We start from the raw sequence: 14,128 nt of genomic DNA on the forward strand, positions 1-14,128 counted from the left end.
AATGGGCAGTGAACTGGCACCAGCTCTTTGCAACAGTGGTGCAGGTGACCAGACACCCAGAGATGAGACAGGAGCTCAGGAGGAAGAGAGGGGAAAGGTAAAATAGTACATTAAATGGAACAAGGCATAAGAAAGGACTAACAAAGGGTCTGCTACATAAAAGCCCCATGAAGGCCAAAAGCCTGCAGAAAATGCTTTAACTCGGATTTCAGAGATTTAAATGACATAAAAAAGGCAGGTCTTCCAAGCTTCTTATCATGAGAACCAGCCTTGACTGCTTCTAGAAAAGCCAAGAGAGCAAAGGTGATAGGAGAAGGAAGGCGACTGCAGCACAGGGGAAAGCAGAGCAGATCACACCACTCTCCATGCAAGACCCATTCCTGGATAATGACTCTGTCCTGACCTGTCTGCTTTGCTTTGATTCACACATTGTTGGGGTGCTCCTTAGTAGGCTGAGCCTCCAATACAGTACCAGTGCCTGTGCTGGTGCTGACTCCTACCAGTAAAGCTGCTCAAGAAAAACCAATGCCTGAGGAATACACAGTATGGGTACTTCCTCCACAGTAAGAAGTCTCTTGATCATGCTAAATAATTCTTCAAAAAAACAGGTAAGAGTCACTTAGCTGAGAAATATGTGCATGTGCAAGAAGGCAACAGAAGAGAAAAATGAAGAAAAACCCAAACCCAACCAAACAGGAACACACTGACCCCCCTCAAACCCAACCACACAAACGCACTGACTCCCCCAAACACAAACTGACATCTCCAAAACCAATCAAACACACACTGACCCCACCCAAACTCAACCCAAACACACATGGACACCCCCCAACATAAATACACACATACTCTGACTCCCCCCAAATCCAGCCAAACACACAAGCACTCCCAAACACCTCCCCAAACCCAACCAAACACACCAACTGCCCCAAACCAAAACACACATCAACCCCTCCAACACACACACACACAGACACCCCCAAACCCAGCCAAACCCACCCACAAACACACTGATCCCCCAACCTCACCAAACACACACTGACACCCCCAAACCCAGCCAAACCCACCCACAAACACACTGATCCCCCAACTTCACCAAACACACACACACTGACACCCCCAAACCCAGCCAAACACACACCCCAACATCCCCAAATCGGAATACACCCCTGAACCCTCCAAACACACCAACAGCCTCATACCCAACCAAACACATACACATACTGACCTCCCCAAACCAAACATACACACACCAACCTCCCCAAAACCAAACACGCACACACAAACTGACCCCTCAAACCCAAACACACATCCCCCAGCCAAACACACACACAGACCCCTCAGCCCCAGCCAAACACACACCCCGACCCCTCAGCCCCAGCCAAACACACACACACAGACTCCTCAGCCCCAGCCAAACACACACAGACCCCTCAGCCCCAGCCACACACACACACACACAGACCCCTCAGCCCCAGCCAAACACACACACCCCGACTCCTCAACCCCAGCCAAACACACACAGACCCCTCAGCCCCAGCCACACACACACACAGACCCCTCAGCCCCAGCCAAACACACACAGACCCCTCAACCCCAGCCAAACACACACAGACCCCTCAGCCCCAGCCACACACACACACAGACCCCTCAGCCCCAGCCACACACACACACAGACCCCTCAACCCCAGCCCCACACCCTCACACCCTCAGCCCCGCAGGTCCCGCGGGGGCTCCGCAGCGCCACCTCCCGGCACGGGGCCCTCACGGGGTCAGCGCCCCCCGAGCCCCGCCAGCCCCGGGCCCAAACCCGGCACGAAACCGAGCTCACCTGTCTCTGTTCTCCCCCCCAAAACCCGGCACGAAACCGAGCTCACCTGTCTCTGTTCTCCCCCAAACCCGGAACGAAACCGAGCTCACCTGTCTCTGTTCTCCCCCAAACCCGGCACGAAACCGAGCTCACCTGTCTCTGTTCTCCCCCAAACCCGGAACGAAACCGAGCTCACCTGTCTCTGTTCTCCCCCCCAAAACCCGGCACGAAACCGAGCTCACCTGTCTCTGTTCTCCCCCAAACCCGGAACGAAACCGAGCTCACCTGTCTCTGTTCTCCCCCAAACCCGGCACGAAACCGAGCTCACCTGTCTCTGTTCTCCCCCAAACCCGGCACGAAACCGAGCTCACCTGTCTCTGTTCTCCCCCAAACCCGGAACGAAACCGAGCTCACCTGTCTCTGTTCTCCCCCCCAACCCGGCACGAAACCGAGCTCACCTGTCTCTGTTCTCCCCCCCAAACCCGGCACGAAACCGAGCTCACCTGTCTCTGTTCTCCCCCAAACCCGGCACGAAACCGAGCTCACCTGTCTCTGTTCTCCCCCAAACCCGGAACGAAACCGAGCTCACCTGTCTCTGTTCTCCCCCAAACCCGGCACGAAACCGAGCTCACCTGTCTCTGTTCTCCCCCCCAAAACCCGGCACGAAACCGAGCTCACCTGTCTCTGTTTTCCCCCCCAACCCGGCACGAAACCGAGCTCACCTGTCTCTGTTCTCCCCAAAACCCGGCACGAAACCGAGCTCACCTGTCTCTGTTCTCCCCTAAACCCGGCACGAAACCGAGCTCACCTGTCTCTGTTCTCTCCCCCAAACCCGGCACGAAACCGAGCTCACCTGTCTCTGTTCTCCCCCCCAACCCGGCACGAAACCGAGCTCACCTGTCTCTGTTCTCCCCTAAACCCGGCACGAAACCGAGCTCACCTGTCTCTGTTCTCCCCTAAACCCGGCACGAAACCGAGCTCACCTGTCTCTGTTCTCCCCTAAACCCGGCACGAAACCGAGCTCACCTGTCTCTGTTCTCCCCAAAACCCGGCACGAAACCGAGCTCACCTGTCTCTGCTCTCCCCTAAACCCGGCACGAAACCGAGCTCACCTGTCTCTGTTCTTCCCAACTCTTCTCTGCCCCCACACCCCCCACCTCAGGAAGGAAGGACTGGAGTGCTGGCTAGCTCACAGCTGATTTGGACTACTCTAAAAGTTTTACCTTGAAAAGTTTTACCTTACGTCTCAGTACGGAGTTCTCCACCACAAAGAAGCCCAGCTTGGGAAGTTTTACCGGTTCCAAATGCAGCAGTGTTACAGAAACCTGTGCACTCCCCACGAGATGAGCCCAAGGCTCCTGCTTGCTCTACAGCTGGGACTGATGAAATGAGGAGAAGGACAGAGCTAACAAAGAGCCTGTGCCTTTCAGCAAGACTGCTTTGTGCTCCTTTCTGTGATGACCAGTGTAATGACCAGAAAAATGAAACAAAGAAGGGGTTTTTTTTGCTTTTACCCAGATTATAATTTTTTATTAGATTTGAACAGATTATTTGGGATACCTTGGGATAGCAGGAGAAAGGTACAGAGAAAGTTCCAGCCTTGCTGCAGATGTGTTCCTCTCTTTCCTTACACACTCTGCTGTCATAATTTCAGTTTTAAAAATAAGCTGTAATTGCGTAGTTAGTTCCATTACTTTTTTTTTTGTGAAAGAAGCCTTATTTCAAGATCTGGTTTCTGCTCCTCTGTTTGCGGCTGTGTTATCCAGAATTCAATTCCCGTAAGATATTGATGTGCTGGATTTCCAAGCCTCAGTCATGCCAGATTTACTTTCCTTCACGTCAAACAGCGTGAAGGTTCAGGTTGGTAATTCTGCAGTGCTGAGAGGACAGGGGAATCAGGGACCAGTTTGTCAAGCTTCACTTGGAGAATATACCCAGACTATAGTGGGCCAGCACAGCAGGGCCAAAGAGCAAGAGGGTTTTTTCCCCTCAAACTGGTGGAAACTGTACTACAAAGGAGCAGTGTTTGGGCAGCTGTGATCCCATGCTCGGGAATTTTTAGACCCTGCCAACTCTGTAGCAAAATAAAATATCTTCAGAGAGGCCTAAGGACCCATCATCTTCATCACACAGACCCCTGTGTCCAGGCAAGCACACACTCACCTACACACCTTCAACCCACCTCAGAACAAGAGAGCCTAGGTAAGAACCTGTCAGAGGTATTACAAAGCACTGAAGGAAATTCAGAAGATCAAATACTCCCATGCATACCCAAATAGTGCTGTGTGGTTATAGAGAACATACCCCAAATGTGCTGCATTGCAGCTCACACACAGTGAACAGAGGAAGCATCTTCAAATAGAAAGTTAACAGCAGGGGCCCAAGTTATGGTTAGCTTTTTCCTTTGGTTTCCTTATTCTCCAAACAGGTCCAGTAAATAGATAATTTGACCTCACATTTTTAAGAATGCTTAAAATGACCAACCAACCCTTAAAAAAAAAAATCAATAAACCTTCAGCAATGATATATCCAATGTTACTTTCAAGATATGCAGAGTATAAATAGGGCAAGGCAATCCAGTAGCAGGAAAAAACCACCTTATTACATATATGACCTCACAAGGTAGCTATTTCAGTATGAAAAATAGATCTAATAATCATGTTATAAAGCTGAATAATCAGCTAAAATGTTAAATTTTACATCAAAGTAAACTTTTTAGGTGCTAATGAGGACAGATATCTGCAGTAACAGCAAAGAAAAACCCCCCAGGCCCCCATACACTAGACCTTACCAGAAAAATAAACAGCAGTGCAAATGTTTTTCTGTCCTACCAGCCAACACATATAACTCATTGAAACAAGATGTTAAGTTAAAAACGGTGGTAAAATTCAAGAGATGGGTGCTCATACAATAACGAGCTCATCTGCAATTACAGCGCCAGTACAAAATCATTCTATTGCACACCTCTCTTCTTGTAAACTAAATTTAAGTTTTAACTAAGTTTTACACCAGAAGTTACATCCTCTGAAGAAGTCCCTCATACAAATGCTACTGGTAAATCACACCGCCTGGAATTCCTGGTTTTGCCAGCTGTTACAGTATTTGACTAATAACTCATGTTTGCTTGCCATAAAGCACTTAACAACAGGGGAAAGAACTGTTGCATTATAGATTACATTTCACCCATACTATTTTGCACAGTAGTAGATAATTTTTGGGGACGTTTTTGATTCGTTTCATTGTGTCTTGTTTTTATTTTTTTTCAAAGTTGTCTTTTGGCTTCACTAGCAACTTGTTCTTCATGAGCCATCCTATTAAACCAAGAATTGCTGTTTCTTCTGATAATGAAGGATAATCTATTATGATAGGTTAACATATATTTAATGCTTAGAATTTGCTCAGTAATTTATCTAACCCTGTTGCTGTAATTTATCTAGCTACTGCTGCCCTGAGACCCTTGAAAGAATAAATAAGCATAAATAAGAACTTTGAAAACTTTCACCACAAAATATTGCAAAAGAATTTCCAATCGATTTCCAAGTTTTCAAAGTGCCATTCCCACTGACTTCCCTCTCCCATGGATCCTTTGTACCTTTGTTTAGGATGAGCTGTTTCTCTGCTCTGCACGATGACGTTGGCACTGTCGCCCGAGGGAGATGCCTTTGACATTTTGGGAGAGGAAAGAGTGTCTAAGTGACAACTTCAGACCTGAGCAGAGGCAATAAGCTGCGGGCAAGTTGCCCGACTGGAGCATGACGCACTTCATGATGGCTCTAAGAGGCTGAGTCTTCCTTGAGAAAAGACAAAGGACAGCAGTTGCTGGTAAGAGTGCTTCATTAGCTTTCCTTGGAGGATGCTTAGAGTGAATATTGATAATACCATTGTCATTGATAGTTCACTGAAGGAGAAGCATTGGTACAGAGCATCCAGCACCAACAGTGAGATCATGCATCAAATCAGACCTAATTACTGTCTGCAGTTTTGGAACGAAGAGCTGCATGACTCAGATGAGGAGAGAGAATTCCTCTCTTGTTACTTATTTCTCTCATAGGGAAGCACAGGGAAAGAGAGGAATAAAATGCATTAGGTTAATTCTGTAGAGAAATTCTTTTGTCATAAACAGTTCAGCAAAGAGAAGTCCAGAGAAACAGGATTTGTAGTTCAGGTACCTGAAGCATATATTCAGTAGTCAAGGCAAGTCAAATACCAGCCCTCTCTGTGCATAACAGGGAAGTTTAGAAAAGTTTAGGCTGGCAGGACCTTTCCCATCTCTCCCACACCCCACCTGTGCACTCAGATCAGAGCATTTGAACTTAGGTGGGGATGCCAAGGACCTTACCAAGCTTAGCTTTGGAATTCTGTCCCATTCCATCCTTGGATCTATTCAAACCTGACTGGACACACTCCTGGACAAACTGCTTTGGCTGACCCTGCTTGGAGCAGGGGGATTAGACTATGTGGTTTCCAGAGGTGCCTTCCAATTTCAACCTCTTTCAGAGCCCACAGGGTGTTTCTGGACACCCTGTTAGCCCACCCACGGGGGGACTGCTCCCTTTGAGTTAGACCTGCAGCAGAAATACTTCTGTTCTATATGGATGATGTAGTCAATTTGAAATTAGTCTTAGAAGCCACGGGATGTACAATATAAAAACTAATCTTCAACAGGAAATGCTAATAAAGGAGAAAGATGAGAAGCAGGTAAGCTCCCCCTTTTTCAACTGAAAATTATCACAAAATTCAGCATAAGGAAACAACTTTAGTAACATTAGTTGGTTTTCATAGTATTTTGAACAGAATTTGAAGATGAAACCATTTGAGAGACAGAAAAGTAACAAATCTCAGTTTGTTACGAACAGGCATTATCTTCTCACCATTAAAGAGTATTGCCATAAGCAATAAAAATATTTTTATTATTTTCAAGGCTCTATACAGTTGGATATGACACTTCACAGAGAATGGAGGTGAGGGACCAGTCCACTCAGTCCTTGCTCTGTGATATGATACATAAAATTGGAAGTAAAGAAGACAAAATACAATAGATGGAGAGAAATAGTCAAGGACTAAGGTGATGAGATTATATAAGGAAACTCCTGTGTTAGCATTAGGCAAAAGCAAAAGGCAAACAGGGGAAAAACCTTGCTAACATACTCAGAATTAAGTAGTTAGTTCCACCTGAAAGAGAAGATAAGTGAAATGGAAAAGGGTCTTCCAGTCTACCGAGAGACCTGTTTAATATCAACCAAAGCAGTTTATATGTACCAAGAAGTCTCCAGATGGAAGCTGTACTTTCTCTGCCAAGACAGTTCTCTAGGGCACCATTGGATGAGGTCTTCCCAAATAAAAAGATGTGAAATTCTGCAAGGGGGGGGGGCAAAACAAATAAAAAATTTGAATTCCCCATATCTTTGTAAGTTAACAAGATTTTTTAACTCCTCTCTTTTTTACTTTTTCTGGCACAACAAACACAACACAACACATTCATCCATCTCACAAAGAAGAGAAAAAAAAGAGTGCATTTCATATCAGATGCTTTGCGTCAAGGCTGCTAAGGCTCATAAATCAGCTGTCTTATTGCCCTGGTCATTTCAACCAACGTCTGACCCTTTTGTTAACTCATGATTTATAACTGAAAGTTACTTTTTTTTTAATGCCAGATTTATAAACTTTACTGTGCTTGGTTTGATATAATATCCATTTTGTACACCAAGCTATAAGACAGTAAATTTATTGTCTATGAACTGTTACCTTGAAAAATTACATCAATGCAAAGTGGTTTCCATTTAGAATCAATGGGCAATAAATTCATTGGATTTTTTTTTGAAGGGGGGAGAGAACATGATGATATTTATGAGATCATGAGTGGCTATATAATGGGTGAAACTGGGAGCTGAGGCTACAGTCAGACAGGAGTTTTGAGTTACAGGGTTAGACAAAACGAAACATCCAACACAGCCACAATGCATAAACTGATACTCTGCTGTCTCATTATCATCAGCTTCTCCTGTCCTCTCTTGTCTCTCCCCATCATCAATGCCAGTGAGACGTCGTATCAACACTCAGGTAAGAGTCTTTTGATTTTAATGGTTATAATGCAGGGCCTGGAGCAGTAAAAGCAGAAAAGCAGAAGGTGTGCTTTCCAAGGGGCCTCAATCTGTGCTGCTCAGCTGTAGGAAAAGCAGGAATGCCTTCAGGACACCAGCAGCACAAGGGATATAGCAGTGGGTGCTGGTCTTGTACAATGGGGAGGTTGGGTGCCCTAAGCAGTTACCCCCTGCTGCTTTGAGGTCCAGGAAACAAAGGTATGCATTGAGGAGAAAAAGGGATCTGAGCCTTACAGCACTGAATTTGAGCTGGTATTCAGTGTCTGTCTGAGCATTCATAGGCATTGGGTAACTTAAACAAACTTGGCTGTACAGTCTCTCCTGTTTCTACCCTTTGAAATGAGCTATTTTGTTTTTAAAAAGGAGGAAACCTACTGCAAACATCAAGAACAGGCAAGTCTGTCTTACACTCCTATGTATTGAGAATGCTGTTTGCACTAATTCAGATTCCATTCAGCCCAGAGAAAGAATAAATCTTTGCTTGAGAAAGATGCTCAAAGTTTGAAATGGCTCAGCAAAAATGCACAGCAGAATCTGGAAGGTTACTGTCATCAGACCTGACTGGTACTGGAAGACTTCCTGAAATGAGTTCTGAAAGAACAGGCAAACCAACCCAAAAGTTATTGCATAAAGCTGACTATTAGAAAGTGGCTGTTCTTACCTGCTTTGCAACAGCTGTTGTGCTGGTTTATAGGTATCAGCAGTCCCCAGGTTGCTTTGAAAATCTTGGAGTCACTAAGCCAGCACCTTCTCAAGCCTTCCACTATGTAATTTGCATTTCCAGGTACCCCTGACTCAATATGAGTAATATCTGTCACATCATAGCTGGCTCTGACCATTACTGCATTAGTTTCAAGACACTGTGCTTCTTAAATCCTCCGTACAAATATAAAGAGTCTAGGAGTGATAACATAGAAGAGGAACTCTTAAAGAGGGTTGGGGTTTCTTTTAAATCTTAAAGCAAATTTACCTGCTAGCACTGCCCTGATTTAAAGAATAATCCACAGCCAGAGATCTGGATTGTCTCCACATGGCACTGGGAATTTTTTGTATTCTTATTCTGTGTCCTACAATGAAATCCCTGCTGTCCTTTGCAAATGTCCTTTTATGCAGTGAATAAGCTAATAACATGCATGTCCAAGGTCTTCAAGTTCTTGATCTTTGTGCAAGTTTTTGAAATGTTTTGTGCAAATTTTTTCAGTTTGTTTTCTTACATATCCATGTGAGGACCTACACAGTCACACCCCTCCCTGCAGGTCAGAGCAACTGAAACTCCACAGGGTCGCCAACATGTACAACTACAAAATTGTATTCATCTACACAAATAGTGCTTGATAGTGACACCCTCTGGTTGCCCACAAGTTTGGATGTCTGCTATATATTAGCAAAGATGAAATTTACTGCTCTGATTACAAATACCCAAGCTACTTGGAATAAAGCACTGCTAAGGGCTTCTGTTGGCAACCTGCCACAGGGCAAAGGCTAGCCACAGAATTCTAAATTCACTATGCATAGACAAATTAATTCTATCAGCTACCAGCAAGCTGTTGTTTTGGAAAAAGTAGTAACATCTGTACTGGTACACACATTAAATGAGAGATGGCTGATACACAATGAGAAGCACAGCTGCCAAAATAAATTGTAAATTTTCCTACCTTTATTCCTGCCCTTCCACACCTTTTATTGCATTTAGAAAACTGATCAGGTTAATAGGTTTTAAACAGGAAGTTTTGTCATTATTCATAGGAAAGCTTCAGCATAGGAACTAGTTGATAAAGAAATGAACTAAAATAAAATTTTTAAAATGGCATACAAGTCTCAGCTGTATACTGGAAGGACAAGGTTGAGTACCTCAAGTGATAGGACGGGCTGCTGTTGGTCAAAAACTTTCTTAACAAAACATCTGCCAGAGAAATGAGAATCTGAGATTAACTCCAGGAAGGTATCTTTTCTCAAAGCTTTGGAAGGAAAGAAACACAAAATCAATGATTCCCTATTATAATAATTAAATAAGGATGGATGATTGGTGCTTTCATGAAAATCTTCAACAGGTGGGGCCAACAGATCTGATCAAAAATCACCTGAGACAGACTGAAACAGGGATGCAAAGCAAAAGACTCACCCTGTGCCTGTTTCTGTCATCTTCCATTGGCAGCTGATGAAGATTCGAGGTTAAACCTGGAGAGGTTGGGCAGCCTCAGAAGCACCTCCCTGCTCCAGTTCCTGCCAGAGCTCCTGGGCACACTGACTGAGGACAACAAAGCAGGTGAGGATTTTCCATGGGAGGGTGCCCATGGTCTGCACCTCCAGCTCCCACAGATACCGTAACCCAGCTCCCAGGTACTTGCTGAAATACAACATTACGCACAGGCAACAAACAGCTGTCATTCAGTTAACTGGGACCTGGGGGAAACCTGCTGAGCAGCCATGCCTGCAGCTCAACACTACCTGATAAAGTCTCCAAATTAATTTTGCAGAACTTCCAGACAGCAAAACTAGGGCAAGGAGAATATTGGCCTAAGAGGAGCTGGCAAACAGAACAAAACAGCAGTTCTACAAAACATCACTACTTGCAGAAAGTGCAGAATCAATAGCAATGGATGGTTTGGGAAGCAACAGATGTTACCCTTGCACATTCCAGTCCAAGACCTCTGTCAGCTATAGCATTATGGCACATGAGAATTACTTGCCAAATTCATGTTTTCTAAATGGTAAAACATTTCATTGTGTCTCCCCTCTAACAGGCCTTACCCCCAGCAACTACAACCCAGGGGAAAATATCAAAGAGGTAAGTAAATGACCATCTGTCACTGAAACAAGGAAAATAACACTCTACATTTTAAACTACACAGAATTGTTACCGAGACATCATTTCAGAGCCCCAGACTTCATGAACAGTATAGACTAAAGCTGTACACCACAGGGTTCTTGAAGCTTGAATTACTTAGCAATTAGACAGGGGAGGGGGAAGAAAATAGAAAAGGAAAAAAAAAAAAAGAGAGAGCAAGTAATCCAGACCATTTAACTCTAAATCCTCCACTTCCCCCTCTCCCCCCCCCCAGAAAAACAGCTAAGTAAAGGCCAATTTCCAGCTTCATCAGCTCAGGCACCAGTATTTCCCCCTCCCATCCCAAGCACAGGCTGCACAGTATTATCTGATTTGTTATGAACCGTTAGGTACATGGAGAACATAATCCCTGTTCACTTCCTGCTGAATCAAATGTAAATGCAGGAGACAGAGACGAGTTTTTAGTGCAACATTTAAAGCAGAGGTCACACTGGGCAGTCCCCTCCTTCTCCAGTCAGAACACAGGGCTGGATGATCAGGAAGGGTGGGGGTAGTGCAGAGTGTACTTTCCCACTGGGAACAAGGATCATCCACCAGTAACCTCTCTAATGCTGTTTGATTTCAGACTTTCTATGGAAATCATCCTCGAATCGCTTTGCTGGGACGTTTCTTGACCAAGGACAGGAAACAGTACAAGAAACGTGGGAATCTTTCTGAGTGCTTCTGGAAATACTGTGTGTAAACAGGAAACTCCCTGACTGGCTGCATAATTTATACAGATGTCTGAAAACATGTATATAGATTCGCTTGATTTAAAATGAGAATGAAGAAACATGAAGGCAGCGCCTAACTTTAGACTCTATGCTACTTGGAAATGAATAAATTCTTGATGTTTTGCAATTATGTTGTGACCAATGTAGTATTTCCTTAGAGCTCAGCACAACAGGAAGAAAGTAAAGGGAAAAAGAGATAAATACACAACACAAAGAGAACTTGGGCAGGGGAAGCAAGATTCTGGAGGGGTTCTGCGAAAACTCCCAGAAGAGCTCAACTGCCCAGAGGCAAGGGGACTTTCTCCTTTGTCACTTGATGTAGATTAGGGTGCCAGGAAGAAAGGGTCATTGTTCCATTCCCTGAAGATATATATTGAGTATATATTGAGCAGGGAAGGGATGGCAGCTTAACAGTGCCCAGTCCCCTCCTGCCATCCCCAAGGCACCACAAAAACAATCAGCACAGGTCAGGATCAAGCATCTGCTCCCACTGCTGCTGGAGATGACTGTTTCTCTCGGTCACTTTGTAAAAAGACCCACAAATCTATTTCTCTGCTCTTTTCCCAGCCCCCAGCTACCCATAACAACAGGGCTGCCTGTGCATACCATGGGCTTTAAGAATTGTGTATGATTATCATCAAGCACAGTATGGAAGGTAAACATGATTGTCAGGACTTTACACCCAGATTTGGACAGTCAGTGGAGGCAGGAATGACACCATTTGAAAGATTCTGTGTCTGTGACCTGCACTTATGTGCCTGCACACACAGGTGCAGGAAGGTGATACATGGACATAGATAATCTGTGTTACCAGGACAAGCCACCTCCCGGCTTGGACACAAGTACAATGAGACTTGTTCCCCTGAGCTACCACTCACTGATAACGTTGCTGTATCTTGGCATGTAACATAAATAAAGGAGAGGACAAAACAGCAGCTACAAAAGGCTTCTAGCCTGATTTCTTTGTATGCAGAGTAGCACCAGACTCTCTCACTCCTGGGTACCTTCTGATACTAACTGCAAGAAATAGAGCTAAACAGTCAGGAATCATCTCTGGGGGATGCCATTTTGGTAATATGCACAAACTGTCTGAGCTGCGATCCCCTGCTCAATATATACTTTGTATAAACCTCATGCCAATCAAGGTTCACAGGAAGCTTGAAGTAAACACCTTACAGCTACACTGATCTCAACAGTACACATGATAAATCTCTGACTGTGCTGTTTAAACAAAGCCTACAGGCTTAAAACAGCTTGTTCACTTCACGTAAATTATAGACAGGCGATGCCAGCTGTAATAGAGAAAAATGTCCTCAAAGTCAGAGCAGCAGGATGCACTGTGCAGCTATTTGAAATCTGTTAAACTTTCATTCTTCTCTTACACAGTGGATCAAGTCAGTGCCTCTCTGGAAATTACTCTTTTTCTGCTACCTCAGCAGCCAATAAAAACTTGTCAGAAAAGACTTCCAATTTATCTAAATGAATAACCAGCTAAGATAGACATATAGCCAGGGAGAAGTGTAGAGCCTAAAAAGACTGGGGGGAAAAAATATATGTATTTTCAAAAATTGCAAGCATAATGCTAAATAAATAAAACCAGAGTGAATGATAATAGAAAAAATATTACAAGAATTAAAAAGTTCACTAGCCATCTGCCTAAGAGAGTGAAGAAATGAAGAGCTGTCAGGTGTTGAGGATGGGGTTGAGACAAGGTAATTAAGCTATAAATAGTGAAACTTTGGCTTTTAAAACTGCAAAATACTTGCTAACATTTCTGGCATCTAAAGAAGCAATGCCCAATCAATTTATTGTTCCAGCTAGGTCAGCTCACAGCAGCAGGGGCTGAGGGGGAATTCAGCTAATTCTAATATACCAGAATTCCATCAGAGCCTGAAACTTTGTCGGTCAGAGTCCTTGCCTCTGGAAGGGAAGGAGTTCAGACTGTCTTTGGACATCACCGGTAGTTCTTAAAGACACAACTGTTTGAGACACTGCTGAGCAGCCAAGTGCTTCCTTCCTGAAGGACATTCCTGGCAGATGCCAGATAAACTCAGGTCCAGGGCCCACAAGCAGAGAGCCTGGCCAGTTCATGACACAGGAGGGCAAACTCTGCTTCTCCCTCACCCTGCTGAGACATACAGCTCCTGCTGATGCCATGAAGATTTTTGCCTTTTCTTTTATACCCCTGTTATACCTTTTTACAATTTCTGTATTCTCAGTGCTTTTTCCCTACATTCTTGGACTTGTTTGTCAAGCTAAGAGACTAAACATTTTAGAAGCTTCGTAGCCAGGGATCAGTGTGCCCCAGACCCCAAGGTCCTCTCCAGAACACATTCTGTAAACTAAGATAGAACCATCCAGGGGAAGGTTCCTTGGGGAGGGGGGCTCACTCGAGCCTCTCATTGGGGAATCTTTGATAGATCTGCTAATTAGTAACACCTCTAATGTTACACCCGATCTTTGGGGATACTCAGGCAGGGTGCATCTCGATGCACATGACCTGGACGTGTGCACCTAAGGATCCTTAAAATAAACACCAAGGTAAAATCCCTTTTCCCCTTCTAACCATGTATGACTCTTGATTTTAAGACCAGGAAAAGGCATCACTGCCAGCTTTCACATCGGAGCTTTTCCTCATTCCTGCAGGCCACAGACA

The 14,128-nt window shown here is 44.5% G+C and overlaps 1 protein-coding gene across 1 annotated transcript; it reads left to right on the top strand.

The window, feature by feature from the left end:
• The first annotated feature begins 7,719 nt into the window (after nt 1–7,719).
• Nucleotides 7,720–11,582, top strand: UTS2 (urotensin 2). Its single transcript, XM_069034994.1, has 4 exons — nt 7,720–7,870; nt 10,067–10,177; nt 10,656–10,699; nt 11,325–11,582. The coding sequence occupies exons 1-4, from the start codon at nt 7,768–7,770 to the stop codon at nt 11,439–11,441; spliced, it is 375 nt and encodes a 124-aa protein (XP_068891095.1). The 5' UTR covers nt 7,720–7,767; the 3' UTR covers nt 11,442–11,582.
• The last annotated feature ends 2,546 nt before the right edge of the window (nt 11,583–14,128 follow it).

This window comes from Aphelocoma coerulescens, chromosome 21, assembly GCF_041296385.1.
Source record: "Aphelocoma coerulescens isolate FSJ_1873_10779 chromosome 21, UR_Acoe_1.0, whole genome shotgun sequence".
Lineage (NCBI taxonomy): Eukaryota > Metazoa > Chordata > Aves > Passeriformes > Corvidae > Aphelocoma > Aphelocoma coerulescens.